General features: G+C 45.0%; 1 protein-coding gene across 7 annotated transcripts in view; it reads left to right on the top strand.

Moving 5' to 3' along the window:
- Positions 1–513: 513 nt before the first annotated feature.
- The window catches only part of ADAM23 (ADAM metallopeptidase domain 23), a 179,714-nt gene continuing 161,354 nt past the window's right edge, over positions 514–18,873 (top strand). For 3 of the 7 annotated variants that reach the window (XR_012123597.1, XM_073218278.1, XM_073218280.1), the window contains exons 1-2: positions 514–1,309; positions 2,466–2,683. Coding sequence is in view for 6 of the 7 variants with exons in the window: in XM_073218278.1 (XP_073074379.1) it covers positions 1,096–1,309; positions 2,466–2,683 (432 nt within the window). In the remaining variant the exon portion in view is untranslated. The remainder of the gene's footprint in view (positions 1,310–2,465; positions 2,684–18,873) is intronic. The other 4 variants (XM_073218282.1, XM_073218284.1, XM_073218279.1 and 1 more) reach the window with 2 other exon arrangements.

Raw genomic sequence — 18,873 nt, 5'->3', positions numbered from 1 at the left:
TGAGCAGGTCTGGCTCTCTGCGAGGCCGCTCGGCGTCAGCACCCGGCCGGCCTACTACGCGCCAGCGTGCTGCCCAGCCCCGGTTCCACCGGCTGCGGCTGAGCTGATTGAGGGGCAGCGCTATTTTTACCTTCCCGGTTGCAATCTTTTCTATTTATTTGCAGGAAGGAATAATTAAAGGATTAAAGAGGAAATGCTTGGCCATAGTTTTTTCCCCTAGAAGGAGGGGGCTGAAATAGGAAGGGGCTATAGGAAGGGGGTATGTGACGTTTGGGGTGGTGGAAAAAGCAGGTTGATTTTTCCTGCTGATTGTCTCCTCCAGATCATCTTTGTCTCTGGGCTCTAATTTCCCTCTCTCCCTCTCTTTCTCTCTCCTCTCTCTCTCTCTCTCTCTCTCTCTCTCTCTCTCTCTCTCTCTCTCTCTCACACACACACACACACACACACACACACACACACACACACACACACACACACACACACCGCTCTTTTCTTTTTTCTCCTGATTGCCAGCTTCCCTCCTCCCCCGCCTCCACCTCTGAAGGTGCCACCGTCACGACGACTGATACTGCCTGGGATGCTGCATCACTCTGGTGCTTTTTTTCCCTCTTTTTTTTTTTTTTTTTTTAACTCTCCCTTCTCCTTCACAATAAAGCATGCGCAGTGCCTCCCGCGCCAGGCATCAGCATCAGGACCCGAAGCCGCGCTCGGGCGCGCTCTCGGGGGCGGGGCGCTCGCCCGGGCCGCGCGCCCGCGCCCCGCTAGCTACCGCGCGCCGCCACAGCATCCTCAGCCCCAGCGGCAGCCCCCGCAGCCGAAGGAGTGGCCGCGCCCGCCGCAGGGAGGGAGGAGCATCTGGGGAGGCTCCAAGTTGGCGGAGCCGCTGGGACCCCCGGACTCTGCAGCGGCCGCTCCGGGAAGGGCTGAGAGGCGAGCAGGGGAGGGGGCGCTGCCCAGCCCCGAGCCCCGACCCCCTGCCCGCCGCGGCACACCATGCGCGCCGAGGCGGCGTGACCGGCTCCTCCCGCAGCCACCCCGCAGCCTGGCCCGGCGCTCGCGCCGGTCACACCGAGAGGCGCCCGGGAGCTATGAGCCATGAAGCCGCCCGGCAGCAGCTCCCGGCGGCCGCCCCTGGAGGGTTACAGCCTTTCCCGAGCCTCCAGCGGTCCCCGCGGCGGCCCCGCCGGCCCGCCGCCTGCCCGCGCCCCGGCCCGCGCGCCGCCTGGCCGCCTGCTCCTCGTCCTTCTCCTGCTGCTTCCACTCGTCGCCTCGTCCCGGCCCCGCGCCCGCGGGGCTACTGCACCCAGCGGTGGGTATGGCCCCGGTGCCCTTTGCATTGCCTTGCCCGCGGGGCCCTGCACTGGAAAGCGAAGGGCACGCGGGTCCGTGTGCCCCGGACACGTCTCGGGCTCGGCCTGGCCGAGCCTACCTGCCTACCTCTCCACCTCTCTCATTCGCAAACCCCCATTAATTCCAGTTCACTTTTTGAAGTCCGTTTCTGTCGCATTCACCAAAAGCCCATTCCAATGAATGTTGGTTCCACTGGAAGGTATTTAGTGGATGCGGGGTCTCAACGATCTCTGTGCAACTTGGCTGAGGGGGAACCGGCGAACGGGAAATGCAGCGAGGGAGCAAGTTACTTCCTGGGTGGTGGAGCCTGAACGTGAATGCGGGAGTGTGTAATGATAATAGCGGTGCTGTGTTGTTGCCTCTAATTGCCTGCTGGGTTTATTCACAGTTTGTGGAATTAAAATGGGGGAGGGAAACTTCATGGATATAGACCTTTGGTTTGTAATTTCTCACAATGCTTGTCATGACTGTGAAAAATTAAGGTAATATAATGTTCAGTATATTGATGATTGGAAACTAGTGAAAGCAGAAAGGGGACCTGGCAGGAAAATAAAAAGAAATTGGAAAGCTGCCAGCATCTCTCTATGTCAAAGGATTTTTGCTCATCTCAAAGTTAATAGAAAAGGAAATTGTCTATTTTGTTAAATGAATCAATTAATAATCCCCACCCATGAATTCAGTGCTCGAGTTATTTTAGGAGAGTTCTTAGCTCTCAGATGGGATACTTCTAGTCAGAGTCCCATTGAGCTTCTGTAGACTCAGAGAAGGGGTGGAGATGAGGCTCAGAACCTCTCATGTTCATTTAATGACTCTTCCTTTAATTCCATTCTGACCCCCACTGCCATACTTAGAAGTAGAGATTTGAGATTGGTTAGAAATGTACATATAAAACATACATCAAAATAAACAGTGCATTATTGATAAGCTTTACTGGCTGTTAACCTATCCAGGCCATTTAATTGTTGCAGTAACTTGCTTAACCTGTCTTTACTTTTTACCTGCTTATAAGAAAACTTTGCTTTCCTGATTCATGGAAAAATGCATTTTAGTACATATCTATTTATAGGATATATGTGTGCATATTTGTGTATGTTTGTGTCCTCTTCTTCCCCTAGCTCCGCATTGGAATGAAACTGCAGAGAAAAATTTGGGAGTCCTGGCAAATGAAGACAACACATTGCAACAGAATAGCAGCAGTAATATCAGTTACAGCAATGCAATGCAGAGAGAAATCACACTGCCTTCAAGACTCGTGTATTACATCAACCAAGACTCGGAGAGCCCTTACCATGTGCTTGACACAAAGGCAAGACACCAGCAAAAACATAACAAGGTAGGCAGGGGGCTGGCTATGCAAAGGTAGCTGCCGGGAAGTTTTTCACTGACTTGGTTTTCTGCCAGGATCTGGTTTCACAAATTTTACCGAAGCATTTTATTAGGAAATCAATTAATATTATGATAGGGGAGAAAGTGGAGGGAATTAACCTGGGATCTACTGGGATAGCATTGTTGTTTGTTTCTCCTGTCTGACTTTAAACTGGAATTTGAATTTTCATGTGGCCTTACAAGTTTCATAGTTGAAATGTGTTCCATGTATCTTTCAGGTGTATTGGTCACTGAGCAATAGTTTGATGAATATGTTTATGGTCCTGACTTACATCTGTGAGGCTTTTTCTAAGAGTGCATTCTACCTCCCATAATGAAAACTGCTTTCGATCTGCACATAGAAGATTGCTCTAAGAGGCCGTTCGTTTGGCTACAGAGTCCTCATCAGTCTTTCACTTAGAAATTGAGCATTTAAATTTAAACAGTACCTTTAATCGAATAACAGGAAAAAAAATGCTTTTCTTCTGTTATATTTTCAGTAGGTAAACCATTTGACATTTTAGAAAATTATAGTAAATATAAACAAACTATTTATAGGATACAGGGATCAATTTTGGTCGCCATAATCCTTCAAGACTTTATCTGAATTTACTGTAGGAAGGTTCTTTGCTTTCAGGTTGTTCAGATTTTTAACTGATTTTTAAGAAGGCATTCAGTGGAAGATGGAGGTGCTTAATATTCAAAGAATTTAAGGGCTCTTTTCTTCTTGTTTACTTTTTTTTTTGAGTTAACTCTATTTTTGACCCCAAGCAGATTTATGGGTTATCAGTTATCAGTGCCTCGGTTCTTTATCAGGAGCAGAATATAGAGTCTGTATGTCAAATATTTTGCTTTGGACAATACTTGTTCAGTTGAGAAGAGTAGTTACTGTCTAAATTTCTAGAATTTAAGAGAAGTAGCTGTGGTTTAACATCGTCTTCATTAGTTTTCTAAAATCTAGGTAAGTGGTAAGAGTAGTTATCCCCCTTTTACAAAGGCAGAGTGAGGAATTGAAAGTTTATAGGTGACTTTCCCAATATTGTAAAACAGAGAGTACAAAATTCAGGAGCCCTGAATACCTAATATTTACTATTTTTTAAACATTTCTGGGAAAAGGCTTTCTTCATACTGAATATTACTGGGGAAGTTAGCTTTGTTTTGCAGTTTTGTGAATGGCTGCTACCCACCTGGGCAGAGAAGAATTTCCCGTTTGCTCCTAGGTAACTTAATGGATTGGCTCCTGGGCCCTGCTCGTCAATAGGAGGGTGGGTGGTGCTTTAAGGAAGAAGAATCAAAGGTCCTCCTGATCTAGCACTGAGGTCCAGTTTTCTTTTCTGACTAATGAGACCTATGGCCAAGTGGCAAGTTCTCAAACTCCAGCACCTTTGTGTAGGGTGCTATGGGAAGAACAAAAATGAAATAAAACTGCCTCAAAGCCTATTTTAAAGAATGCTCAAGTTTTTCTGAGCTGAGAGTTGAAAAACACTTCAGTGGAACTTTTGTATAATTTAGATGTTGGAGGCTGTGACTAATACCTGTCTTCCTCTAGCCATACGTGCTTGTTTGGTGGGACATGTTTGGAGCACAGTATATGTGAATTTCTGTGACAATAAGTGTGTTAAAATTTCACCCAGCACTCTTACAGAGGAATAGATTTCTCACTGTGGAACATATGCTTGTGTTTGGAATGATTTGACCTCTCTACTTCCTCTCCCCATGGTGGTTGGGTTTCTTTTCTCTTCAAAAAAAAAAAAGAAGGCCTACACAGAAATTATGTTTGAAAGCACTTTTCTTCTTATTGGTTTAATTTAGCAAACATTTGTTGCACATTTCTCATGTGCAAAGTAGTATGCCAAAGATTCAGTGATAAGAGATAAGGGATACAGGATGAATAAAACATGGTCTGTCCTCTAGGAGACACAAAAATGAGATAAGCAAGATTCACAGGTATGAACAGTGTTCTTACATGGTGGGTTCTGTGAAAATTCTCCTCAGGTTATGTGATTTCCCTTTACTTCTGTTTTTAAGAATCTGTTAAACTAGTTGACAAAATGTGTTCCCTTATGCTTTCCGTTGTAACTTAGGACGACTTGCCTAACAGTAGTGATGAGAAATAATTGTCAGTTCAGCTGCTTTACAAATATTTAAGTAAGAAAGTATAGAATTTCATCACTTTTCCTTCCATAAAGTTAGTTTTGATTTTTAATATCTGTGTATTATGTATCCTTTTTTCTCCCCTGATTTCATTGCATTCAAGCACATTTTAATGAATACCTTAGAAATGCTGAATCACTGTGCAATTCTCATGGATTCCTAGATTGGGGGTAGAGGTAGAGAGAGAAATTTGTAGATAGGGGCTGCAAAGCAGAACTCCATATTTATTTCATAATAAATGAAAGGTCTTATTACTTAACATCTATGAAAGTTTAAATGTTTATTAACCCTTTTAAAATTGGTGAGTTGAAAAGTAGGTATGCATAGCACTTCTGTAATACTAGTGTTTCTGAAAAGGCTTAAAGTTTTCTTTGTCAGAGATTGTTTAGGAATCTTTCTATCTCAAGATAGGTTGATATATAACTTACTGTCCACATTGCACCATTTTTGAGAGTGAAAGTGGGCATACTTAATAATTATGCCAGAATAACAGGCATAAACCAACATGGACCAGAGCAGATGGAGAATCTGGTCACCTCAGATCTCAATAGTCATGTTCCTTGATTTTTGGTGCTTGCCCAAGGTCAAGTTTCTTTATAGACAGTTTTACTTTCTGATAACTTGGTATAAGTTTTTTCTACTAGCTAGGAAGTCAGTTTACTACAATGCAGAAGTTTTAGGGTCTGAAATGAAAAACTTCAGCTTTGTTACCAAGACTTACCTTCTTCATTTGTAGAGACTTTTACAAGCATAAAAGGAATTTAGGATTACTAAACATAAGCATTTTATTAACCATTAATGAATACATTAATAAAATGGACCATACATTTAAAAGAAAGAAATTTAGAAACAATTTAGATTCATTGATTTTGAGATAATCCTATGAGGCAGTTCTTAAGAAATGTAATGAACCTGTGGGCAAGGAGAAGTAACTTTCCCTCTACCTTTCCAGGTTCTTGGAGACACACCCTGAAATAAATGATAGATTAACAGGAGAAAAACAAACAAATTTAATAACATGCATACCTCCTGTATACATGGAAGAGACCCAGTAAAACTGAGTAACTCTCCAAAATGGCCCAAACCATCACATTAAATACCATCTCCAGCTAAAGATAATAGATATTGGGGGACAGGAAACAGTTATGGGCAGTTACTAGGAAGAGCAAAGTAAACCAGGGTATGTTTGTAATGCAGATTTAAGTCTTGTTCTTCTCCACTGATGAGACTTTCTAGGGGTTTTAGCATCATCCTTCTCTTCCTGATAGAGGGGGAAGACACCCTTTCAAATGGGGATTTCTTATAAATGAAAATGTCTCTTAAAAAAGGATAACTTATATTCCATTTTCAGAGCTTCTCCTGTGTTCTGCTGCTTCTTAAAAATAATCTGCCTAAAATAATCTTTATGCCTGACAGGCGTATTTTGGGGTGGTATATTCTCCTTCCCCTCAAACCTTCTCTGAAACTTTCCTTTAGTTAAAAATTACTTGCCCATATCCTACTACCTTAGGGTTCTTTTCTGTTTCAGGTGAGAAGGGATGGAAGAGGTACCCTATGCGTAGCACAGGGGGTGAAGGGAGATGAGAGTCATCTCTTTTGAGTTTAGTTGGCCTGCACTGGCTTCATCTTTTGTTACCTTCCCAACTGCATTGGGGGCTGGAGCTGCTGTATCACATAAAAATATATATGCAGATTATGACTTCTGAATGAGGAGGCACATGTCACCCACACAGGGTGGGCATGGAGTTTCCTTAGCATCCGAGCGGTCCTCCACCCACTTTGCGAGGGAGCAGGAGATAGAGAGCAGAGTGGTAAGCACCTATTATTTGTAAGGTGGTTGGGGATGAAGGTCACTAACTTTTCCCGCCGGCTTAACTCTAAGTGGTTATTTTAAAAGGTGCCCCTAGAAAAGCAAAGCGGGAACTTAATGATGAGAATCCTAATGCAAATCCTTATCTAAATGTCCTGATACAGGGTGAGCAGGGTCATCATACTGTAAAATGCCTAGGCAGCAACTAGAAAAACAAAACTTTTTCTCATCACAATTGGCCCTTTGATGCCTAGGGAACATCTTTAGGGAAAATCATAGGCACTGCCTGGATAGTGGAAGTATTAAAAGCCACTGGCAGGGTTTTGGTCACCCACTACATGAAATATTTGAGCAATGCAAAAATGCCAATCAACAAAATCAGTAGACCCATAATAGTTTGAAATCCTGTCCATGATCATCCCTCCCATTTGTTGGAGGGTAGCCAAGAATATAAATCTAAGCCCTGGGATAAAGTTAAGGTAGGTATTTGATTAAGAACTTGGGTGAGATTATGCAATACTTGAGCCTGTTGGGCCATCTTTTGTAAGTTTGTCTGAATTTGTCCAGAATTATTAATAGACATGCAGCAGGTGGTGGTGCCCTTAGAGTGCACACACCTTCCTTGGCCAATCAGTAATCCAAAGCTGAATGGTTATCCCAAATTATCTGTGTTAAAGAGTCATGTTGCACTAAGGCTAAATGTTGGTGTAATAGCCCAGTATGTTCAGCCAGGGCAGCTGGCAGGGTGGTGTCAGTCTTAATAATTTGGCATTGTGTGTCCAGTGCCGGGAGCCTAGCTCAGTCCCTGTGAGGGATAGTAGCACCTGCTCCCAATATGATGTGGATGAATACTGCAGGCTTTCAATTTTTGGGGGCAGAAAAAAAGAGATGGATTGGGGATCCTGTTCAGTGATTTTAAGGGTAGTCTCAGGGGAACTAAAGTACCCCGATATGGGCAGACAGGACTCCCGGGCCCAGCATGTGGGCAGATGCATTCAAGTTTGGGGGAAGAAGTGCACGTATGGAGAAGCAAGTATGTGTGACAGCCCCAGGGCTCTGGGCCAACAGCTGCTTGGTCCAGGAAGTTGTGGTTTCCCCTGGACAGCTGGGCCCCATGGGCTGAGACTGTATGGATTGTGCTCCTTGGGTGGAGGTGTGGATTGTATTCATCCATGGAGCACTGGTGCCTGGGCAGCTATGGAGATTATAAAGGGCATGTGGGGACTCCTGCCAGGAACTATGTGCTGCATTGCAGAGTGTCCTGAGTCAGAGCCACTGAGGAAGGTAGAGAGAATCTGGACAAGTTGTTGGGATGCATGGGGTGCCTTCTGTTGGTCAAAGGGGACAGGGTCAATAAATCAGCTGGGCAGGCCACTAACTAGGGGAACAGGTCTTGTTGAGCTCAATAACATTTTCAGCAGTTACAGCAAACCAAAAAATGAGCTCTGGTTTCTGCGCATTGTATAGACATTTTAATATTATTGGTGGGCTTGAATGGGAAGATTCTGCAGCCCTGCATGGTGATGGTGGGGAAGGGGCCCCTTGGGGCGGAGTAGGGAGGTGACCCCAGGGCTACAGTCCTAGAGTGCAGAGTGGTGGTGTGGGCTGGGGCAGGGGCAGAGGGAAGCTGTGGTGATGGCAGCACCCATAGCCGGGGAGGGGTCGTCCCAATAGAAATTAAGTTCACTAACTCCCAGGAGGGCACATAATGTGAGCCAGTCTAAGGGGTGTGGTGAAGACAAGCAACTAAGTAAAGTGTTTAAAGGGGCCTCTGCCTCTGCAAGGTGGTGAGGCTGGACACTTAGCTGGCCTTTCAGAGCTCAAATATGGAGAGCAGCTTGGCAGGCAGAGCACCACGTCGAGTAGCAAGCATTGTAGTAAGCAAAGGGGCTTTGGAGTAAACATAGAGTTAACAGCAACATGCCACTTATGGGGGTTATCTGCAGGGAATTGACATAAACAAGCCATTATCAGCAGTCAGGACCAGGGGGAGTGTGGCCACCATTAGTTGCTGTGTCTTCCTTGGTGTCATCTCTGCTGTAGTGGACAGGTGTGGAGTTGTTGCGGATTGATAGGTCTGCCATCTCAGAGAGGGGTGGCTTTCCCAGGTAGCCCCCAGGAGAGGAACTGAGGGGCCGGGAGTCCTAGCAGGGTCACAGAGATTTGGGATGCCCTGATTAAGGTTTGCTTGCACGGTTGGGAGCATTTACTAATATCACAAATTCTTAGTAAGTTTTGGTGGTCCTCAAGGGCATAAGAGGTCTCCACCTGTGGATAGTAAAGTTTGGAGGCACATGTGTAGCCTTGGTTTAAAGAAAATTTAGTTATGTGCTCCTGACAATTGAATATTGGCCCTGTGTTACCAGAAATGGGTCTTAACTGCTTAAGTCTATCATCCAATTAAGTTTGAAATTAGGCCAGTGTAATGGCCAGTGCTCGGAGGTCAGGATGACCATGACCTTTTAAGCAGGGCTGGTGGCCTTTAAGCATTGGTGCCATTGGTCCCATTTAAGGGCTTAAATGGCCCGGCTGGTAGCCACACCTGGCACTTTGGGTGCAGCTCCTCTGGACTGACTTCTAACACTTGCTGTCCCTCGTCTCCTGGGGTGCAATTGCAGGCGAAGGCTGTGGTTCCAGTAATTTTCTAGTATTGCCTGTCTGGGGTCGAGGAGAAGCCCCATAATCCAAATGGCACAAAAGGCAGAGAATAAGGCCAGCAGCAGAGATCATCTGCATTTTATGGTATTATACCTGCCCACTGATTGCCTGTGTGGATTTATTATGGGGCCACTGTGGGTCAACAGCTTATTGGTGGCCTCCTCCAAAGGGGGGTGGGCCAGGTGTCAAAATGGTATCACCACGCTGTTGTCTTCTAATGTTGGTGGGGTTAGCTAACCTGAGTGCATCCTCCTTCCTTTGAGAGGTCCACACCGTTCTCTTGGTGGGTCCAGGTATAATTACTGCCCCTTCCTGTGGGGAGGTATGCTTAAGAAATGAGCCATCCACTGTAGCCACTACACTTTGTAATTTAAGCCAGAATTTGCATATCAGGCAGGTAAACATGGTCCAGCAGCAGCATAGTTGGTCTGTGTTCCTCTCATGGGCCAGGACTATCTGTGACCTGGGCACCATAGCTAACCATCCGTCCCCAGTCAAGTGGCTAATGAGTATTGGAAGGTGAGATTATCGACATTTTAAATCTGTAAGGGGACTTAGAATCGTTGTGGAAAATGTAAATAATTTTTATTGTCCTGCAAGATGAAGGCACCAGATACCCTGTGATAGCGACCATAGGCAGCGTGGCTAGGGAGTCCAGTGGGTGTAAGGGAAGTGGTGTCCATATGGCCTAGAGTTTAAAGTGGTAAGTGCCCCTGGCAGCAAGGAGGCCCGTTTAGAAGTCCATCTACCACCCTGTAAATTGAGGAGCAAGGACTTTGAAAGATGGTTTGGCATTCAGAGACCTGTGGCCAGCGAGGCAGATGAGCTCCACTGGCTGCCCTGTGGGAAATCCCAGTGCTGTGTTACATGGGAAGTAAAATGAGGACCTTGATCTGAGTCAGTGATGTCCAGAGGGCAAATGAGGCAGGATGTATTTACTAAAGGAAGAGATTACCTGCTTCACAGAGGTGTTCCTGGTGGGTGTGGCAAACAGTCAGCTGGTAGAAGTGTCCACACGTGAAATTGTGAAGCAGGTAGTACCCACTGAGGGAGGAAATGGCCCTATGAAATCACCTGCCAGGCTAAAAGGGTGGTCCCCTCTGGAACAGAAGCCTCCAGGGCCGTTTCCAGTGTTTGGCTTGGGAGCATAATTTACCATTTAAACAGAACACCCCTGTGGCGGGCCCAGACAACTGTGCCAGCAGCTCCCCACTGACCTGAAGAGATATGGGACTACTTGGCCAAGGGGATGACTGTGGAAGTGGTGACCAAGAAAGGCTGGAATGATGGAGCTGAGGATTGACTGATAAAAGCAAGCTGCGGTTTGTGGTGATGGATGGAGTTGGCAGAGTTGTTAGTAAAGTGGCAGTGGTTGGGAGCCTCGAGCAGTTGGTGACCTGGATTTGGGCAAGTGTACCTGGCTTGTGGTTAAAGACAGCATTTGTGTGTGGTGACACATGAGTAACCTCAAGTGTGACTGGCTCCTGGACACCCCAAATGGAATGGCCTTGAATGTGAAGATCATCCTGCTGCTATTGGTTCAACCACACCACTTGCCTATTAGCAACCACCAGCAGGCCAGTAAAAATACAGGCAAGAGGCTTGTTATGGGCAATAGTGCTCTGCACAGACATTTGTACTGCCACAAGCTCAGCAAGCTGAGCCAGCCTTGACCTGCTGTCTTTGATAAGCACTGCGCTGCTGGGGGGTGGCATGCTGCTGCTCTCCGGCAGGCTCCCCGGCATATGGTGGTGGTGCTACAGTCCGTGAGATACATAGATTCCCTTTCTTGCTCTTCCCAGGGGCAACCCCAGAGGCTTAGGCAACTGTCTTCGGTTCCTCAAGGTCCATAGGCAGAGGGCTGAGGAGCAGGGAAGCCACATCCTGCTGCAGTTTGGAAAGACCTGCCACATCAGAATTAGTCTGTTCCTGAAGGAGTCATTTCCATTTTAGCAAAGAGCCATTTGTAGCCATGCTGGGCTGCTGATGGGAGGTGTCCCTTGTGCATGGCATAATGGGAATGTGAGTGTGCAGAAGAACAGGCTCCATTCCCATGAGGGCCTCTTTTTCTAACAAAGCCCAATAAGTGGCCAGAGTTTAACATTCCAAGCGGGTGTAGTAGGCTGCTATGGCGGGCAGCCAGAAGAGCCAGCGGTGTTTAGTCCACAGGTTCCAGGACACATAGTCCATGGGGCTGGTGCCTCACCTGGGAAGGAGGAGTGGGGGGAGCCATGTGGGGGAGGCTGGACGAATGTACTAGCTGAAAGCTTGCTGTTGAGCTTTTCCCAATACAACGTGGAGGGTTTGTGTGTGACAGCGGAAATGTGTCTGAGCACGATGGATAAATGTGCATGTGTTGCCTCCAGAATGTGGAGAGAACTAGGACGTGTTGGGCTTGCTGCAATGTGAAGGGAGGCTGAATAGTTATGAAACTTATGTTTAACAGCAAGTAGAGCTTCCCAGCCTTTAGAGGACCAATTAATGCCCAGAGATTTAACAGTTGTGGCCGGCCCTTGAATTTTATGTGGCACAGTAGTTCAGTCTCTGTGTTGTAGGTGGGTCACCAGCCATATTGGAGCCTCATGCACTGTATCCTCTGAGATGGCTCAATTTAGAATGTCATCAGTGTAGTACCAGACAGTATAAGGGGACACCATAAGGGTATCCAGGTCTTACTGGCAAAGACTGTGGGCAATAGCAGGGCTGTTAGATAACCCACAGGCAGCTGGATAAAGGTACATTGGGTGCCTTCGAACATGAAGACAAGCTGTAGCTGGGAGTCCTTGGTGATCAATATTGAGCAGAACAAATTAGATCATTCATGGCAAAATGGTCTTCTGGAGCCCTCTGTATGTCCTTGGTTTGTTGGCCAGTGTTGGGAATGGGAGCCTTAAGGAGGGGTAGCTGAGCTTTTAAATTTCAGTGGTTGACAGAAGGTGCCACTCATTAGTAGCAGGCATTAATACCAGCCAGATGGGGGAATTAAAAGGAGAAATGGTGTGTTTATTGACTCCTTCCTTTTATAAATCTTGAATTATATGTAAGCTGCAGACCCTGTCACAAGCAATACTGGGGTTGGGGTGGTGGGGGGTGTTTACCATTTTAAGAGGGAGTTGGCAGTCTTATAGGCTCCCACCAGGAAGGCCAGGTATTTGGGTCTGTTGCAGATGGTGTGACAGTGCATCAAGGCATCCATAGTTATTAAAGGAGGGGGCAGGGCTGAAGGGCCACCACCACTAACAGATTTGTAATAAAGATTGTTCTAATAAACATCTGATGGAAGTTGAAGGCCTTCTGCTATCTGACCTGTCATGCCTTATAATTTAAAGGGTACCCCTCATTTATGTTTGGAGGGTTTCTAGAAGCACTGTAATTTGGGTTTCAGTGACAATGAGAGCAGCAAAATGTCTATTATGTGTGTCCCAGTGGACAATTAGAGAAGTCTAAGGGGAGGGACAAGTGCCAGGAGCCTGCCAGTCCCACGGGCAGGGGTGTTGGCAGCTTCCCTCTCAGAGGTCAGGGTACAGGATTCCAGATCCTGCTACTGGGTCTGGGGCATGCTGAGAGGTGATGGCATCCCCCCTCGGGGTGTGGCCAGCAGTCTCTTGAAGAGCCTGTAGCACCTGAGCAAAGGCTTCTAACTTGTTTGGCTGTCCTGAGTTTAAATCTTTAGGGACCCCTGGTCTCCCAACAGAGAGAGGTCTGTTGGTCATCTCATGAGGGAAGAAGCTGGGTAGAGGTGCACGCCACTCACTGTTGGGTCCTGGAAGCCCCCGTGTCTCCTAGGCCCCTCTTGGGTTCCTGGCTGAGCAGGCAGTGGGGCCCATTGGCCTTTACCAGGAAACAAGATTTGGGCTTCACAAATATTCTGTTTTTCATGTCTAGCCACAGCCCGGATGTAGTCTAATGCCTGTTGTACTGTACCTTTCTCATCACACCTCCTCACCACGTCAGGTTGAAGAGAGAGAGAAGAGAGATGTTTAAGTGAATTTAGATCACAATGACTATTTTTGCTCCCTACTCTACTTCAGGCCAAGGCTGGTTCCACATTTCTTGACTGTCCAGAAGCCAACTGCTCCACTGTTCTTGGTGTGGGACAACAGAAGGAGACAGAGTCCTTCTCAGAATTGGGAGAGTGGCAACTATTAAATTGTAACACAAACTTTTGCTTTGGCCTCAACAACCTTCCCATTTTCCTGTCTTCTAAGCAGTCATTACAAAATTGTAGTATATAAAATTCAGGCTTGTAATAGTTTTTACTTACAATGCCTGGCATATAGTAGGCTGTCAGTAAATATCTACCGAGTGAATTGGTAATCGAACACTCATATTTTAGAAAGAGTGCAGAGCTTTCTGTGAAATTTCATGTTATAATCAAATTGATGTTCAAGAGCCTCAAGTTACTGTCAAGCTTTTTTGGCACTGTGAAACATCAGTAGGAGAATTTTGGTCTTGAGTGTTTAACACTGCATAAATCATACTTACTGTATGATTACCTAAAATGATGAAAATACCTATATTAATAATTCTTAGATTATCTTAATCATTGTCCCCGGCCATTAATGTGGCTAATTAGGAGTAGACCAGGTGGTAGTTTTGTCATCAGTATCGGTCAGTTTTCCCTGGTGAAGTAAGAGGTGTCCACTCATGTAGTTTCCAGCTTCCAGTAAGTTGGACTTACGTCTGTTGAGTGTTCAGTTCCGTAGGGCTCAGCAAACATTTTTTGAATGGTTGTTTTGAATCAGGCACTGTGCTAGATTCTGGAAAAAACAACGAAGAGTAACAGTCCCTACCTCTTCATAACTTGAGGGCTGTCAGAAACGAAGGAGCTGATGGTGTTTGGTATAGTTGCTAGTTGTAAGAACAAAAGGCTGTGGGCACCCAGGAAAGTCAAAGAAAACCCCATAGAGGAAGAAACAATTGAGCTGGCCCTAAAGAACTATTAGGAGATGAGTTTTCAGGAGGTGAGAGGGGTTGGAGGGTGGAGGAGTCCAAGGAGTCAGCAGGCAGGGGCTCTGGCCTGCTGGGAGGCGGTGGGGATTTGGGTGGGGGGCGTCTTAGAAGTGGGCATCCAAGTGTGGGAAATTCAAAAGAAGTGGGCATTAGTGTTGCATTTGTGGTCAACTTAAAAAAAAAACTCACTTAATTCCTCTAGAAACCTAGTAATGTACATGGTTATAGATATAGCAGTTGAGATTGTGTCTTCAAAAAAAAAAACAACAAGCAGCTACCAAATGGCAGACAGAGTGAGGATTTGAACACGTCTCATCCTTTGCAAAGCTCATGCCTCAGGTGAATAGGGGGCGCTGGGAGTGGAAGGCAGTGAATGTGAAAGGGTTGAAGACTCAAAAGCTAAAGGGTTTGAATTTATTCCTTGTCCTATGGTGAAATCCTGAGAAGTCAGGAGGTGAGCACATTACTGATTGAGTGCCAGTTCTGTAACTCCTTGGGGAGCTTACCTTCTAGTGGGAGGAGACAGACCTTAAACAGAAAAGCAGCAACACCATGAAGATTTCAGGTACTGACAGGTGCTTGAAGATAAGTACATGGTGGAGAGATTGGTGGACAGGATGATTTCTCTTGAAGAATCTGAAGATTGGGTCTGTGGCCTTGGGTGGGAGGAACCCACCTACTGTCTCTCCTCCTTAGATAGGGTGGCAACCCCCCACTCCTTATTGCCTCACACTTATCCTTCCTCGTTTCTGTTACTTGGCCTGATTCCTTGTTTGACTTTGGGCCCTCGTCTTCCCTTCTTCTCTCGCATAAAGTCTGGACCATTTTTTATCATCTCCCCCAGGTTGATTTGATGGCCACCATGCTTTCCAGCAGCCCGAAGCTGAGCTGTGCTGTCGAGTCTTGCTTCAGCGTGTGTCCCGATGCAGTGTTTTCTGCTGTTTCTGCGCATCGGCTGACTCATTCCTGCTAACTGTATAACTGCTAGTGTCATCCTGTCTTACTTAATCTCTGGTTTTGTTAACAGAGTAGGCCACTGTCCTCTTCACAGCTGCTCAAAAAATAACCCAGGAGTTTTTATTTTCCCGACGGTGTTGCCCAGGGTTGGTGGCATCTCGCAGTCTCAGGGTAAAGTCAGGCAGTAAGGGAGCTGTTCTCCCTGCCTTCCTTGTTTTTCTCAGTGGTGCTGCTGTTCTTTTCCTCACCATCCAAGAATGAACCTTGGGAGTCATCTCTGACTCTCTCCTTCATCTCTGTCTATAAATAGGCTCTTATTAAGTCTTGACGTTTCTCCCTTGAATCCATCCCTCCTCCTCTCTCTCTATTGTGTTCTTGTCATCGCCTCCTGTGTCTCTCTCTCTCTCTCACTCTGTCAATCCATCAGTCCCCCTGCTGACAGATTAATCTTTGTGGAACACTTATTTTATCACGTGATTCCCTTTATCCGCATGCAACAAGCGTCCTTTCAGCTAGATGGATTTTACTTGTGGATGAGGGACAGAATAACGTGCTCTGGAGAAGAGCTGTCTCTTTCCTTCTGAACACTACACATTTGCTGTATGTTCCCCTTTTGGCATTTTGCCAGGCCTGTTTAGCCAAAGGTCAGTCCATGCCAGGAGGTAATTTTGTCTGCATGACTCCATTCATCATCTGTCCTAACTGGGCTGGTTATGTCCCTTGTGATGGGTGGAAGCAGCCTGACTCTGGCAGTAATGACTTCTCAGGCTTTTGTTTTAGGTTCAAATGCTGTTTGATTTCTGTGTCAGAAGATCCTATCATCTTCATCTTTAAGACCAGAGATATTAATTGTTCCTAGAGTATAAGTTTTCTGAATAAAAATATTTTATTCCTCTCAAAAAAGTATATATTCATGAGGCTTTTTTCACACAGTGTATTCAAATTACTAGTGATGTGAATACCCTTTAACCTTATGAAAGGCTCTTTCATTCACATAATTCATTCATTCAGAATCCACTGAGGATATGAATTTTGCAGTTTTACAAAGGAGTCTTTGTGTCTGGAATTTATATAAATTCAGTACAATTTTAATAGAATCTAATGCTAGGAACTTTATTAGAAAAGGGTAGATCTGGTTATCCTATCTTACTCACAATAATGAGAAGTTAAAAACAATCACGTTCATTCATAGCAAATTAGGATACATTTTTGCTTTTTATAGAGTAACATTAGAGGAGCATTCTTCATCACTGGGCACCCAGCCTCAGACAGAGCCAGGCTTGAGAGAGCCTGGTGCTCCAAGGAAGGTTTTGTTAGGTAGGTGCCTTCTGTGGCTAAAGAGGAGACAGAGGCTGCCTTCCTCGTCTGGAACATGAGAAATTAATGAATTTGAGATTTTCTTTCAATTCTACTGTGAAAGATACATATTTGTGAATAAGATTTATCTACACACTAAATGTTCTGTAAGCTTTTATTTAGAAGTGAAGGGGATGGAAATTCAAATAAGTCTCCTCTACTGATAGATACTAGTTACAGAGAGTTAAGTTCAAACAAACCAAAGAACAGAAGGTAAATAGGCCGCAATAACCAGTGATTATTGCTCTTTAGTTCTGATCTATTATTACATCAGGGACATTCACTCCTTTGCTATCTGCATGGCAGTGTCCACTTGGGGGAATCATTCTGGCACCTTTTTAATCTTAGGTGGGCAGTGGGAACGTGGTGATTACATGCTCCTGGACTACTCCCTTCTGCTCCCAGTGGGGCTGCAGATTAATTTTAGAAGTCAAATATAAGCACACGTAGAGGCAAATGTTCCAGAGCCATGAAGAAATCAATTTTCAAGTATTTGCTGAATTCCAGTATCTAGTCCAGTGCTTCCTTTCCCTTAGTGTGGACATTCAAGAGTTTGCTGTGTCAAGTTGGAGTCTGGATCACTGATCTGCATACGTGGTGCTCTCTCTTACTGTAACCAGGCCTGCTAATACCATGGACTACCACAGTGACTAGTTGTATTGCACATGGGCTCTGTTAATCATATAAATCAGTCACCATTTAGGGGTGTCCCCCCTCCTCCAAGTGTCTTCTTGCTCCTTTCCAGGTAGTAGAATGCATGAAATCAATTTGCAACTCACTCTGCCATGCACTGGTAATAACTAAGATAATGTAGTGTCTTTGTAGTGAACTTAAAGAGTTTTATCAAGGCATTTTCATATCTATCATCTTACATGGTCCTCACAGCAATAAAACAAGTTTTATTAGATGATAATTATTTCTATGTTCTAGATGAGAAAACTAAGACCAAAGAGGTCAGTCCAGTTGTTCCAGGTCTTGGGGATTACTGGCATGACCGGAATGACCACAACCTTCGTCTGAGAATTTCTAGTCCCTTGGGCTTTTATCATACTACATCTTTGGATTGAATAGGAAAGTTTTTGTCCCTTTTAGACACCTCTCCTCTGGATGATAAGGACCTATGAACTAAGTACATGGTGGGTACACACCACGCACACTCACCTTCCCTGGCCTTCTTCTGAAACCAGTTGGTTTTCTTGTTTGTTTTTTTCTTTCTAAATGAGTACCCCCGATACATAATCTTATTTAAAATGCTGACATTTGTAGAATATTTTGCTTATCTGCTTATCTTTCCTTGTTAATCTCTTCCTTAGCTTTCTTTTTCCTCTATCAGATTCCCCTTCTTCGTTTACTGAGCAAAGGTGTTCATGTTTGGTATCTGCAAGGTGTAAGTCAGACATTTGCTGTTCTAGAAGAGCTTTTCTTTTTTTTTTTGAAAAATATTCTATACTATAGGAGTTGGCAGCCTGAAGAAATAGGCCTTTGAAACAAGTTGAATTTACTAATAAGAACTAGTTAATTTACCCTCTATTTTTTACTAACACCCACTTAAAACTTTTTGTCAGCATGTGGTAACCAGTGTTCCTAACCAGACATGATATTATTTCAGTGCAAAGCAGAGAAATTGGCATTTTAATGATACACCATAGGCACTTATTTGTGGATAAATATGATTTGTGCTGGGCTGTTTAGAATGTCAGATATTCTTTGACTTTTCTGACTAACACCTTTGCTGCATTGTTGTGGGGAGAATGGCTGGGGAATCAAGAGCCAGGGGGTCTGACAGATTTGCTAATACCAGCTATTTAGGTTTGGCAAGTTACTTAGCCTTTCTAAACCCCAGCTCTCTTATCAGTAACATGGATGTAATAATAGTACCCTTCCCAAAGGCTGTGCCAGATCAAGATGGGATCACCCATGTAAAGTGGTTGCATGGTACCTGGCCTGCAGGAAGTACACACTAAGTAATTATTGGCTAGAGGCCTAGGCAAATCCAAGTTATGAACTGCTCTTTTATGAATAAAGGATTGTTTTATTAAAAAAGAAGGTGGGTTTAGAAGTAACGATGACCACATTTGTGGGGAAGGGTGATTCTCAGCGTCTTTCTAGTTTCATGACTTCAGATGAGCTTGATTCATTGACTTCAAATGAAGAGTGGAGCACTTATGAGGGAGTAAATACTCAGGATATGGTGTGACGTCTTAGAGGCTCCAGGCCTCTAAACCATGTCAAGGCATGCTGTCAACATGGTATTTGTACTCTTTGAAGAG

The sequence above is a fragment of the Manis javanica genome, chromosome 12 (assembly GCF_040802235.1).
Source record: "Manis javanica isolate MJ-LG chromosome 12, MJ_LKY, whole genome shotgun sequence".
In the NCBI taxonomy this organism is placed as follows: domain Eukaryota; kingdom Metazoa; phylum Chordata; class Mammalia; order Pholidota; family Manidae; genus Manis; species Manis javanica.
This window is presented reverse-complemented; position numbering and strand designations above follow the sequence as displayed.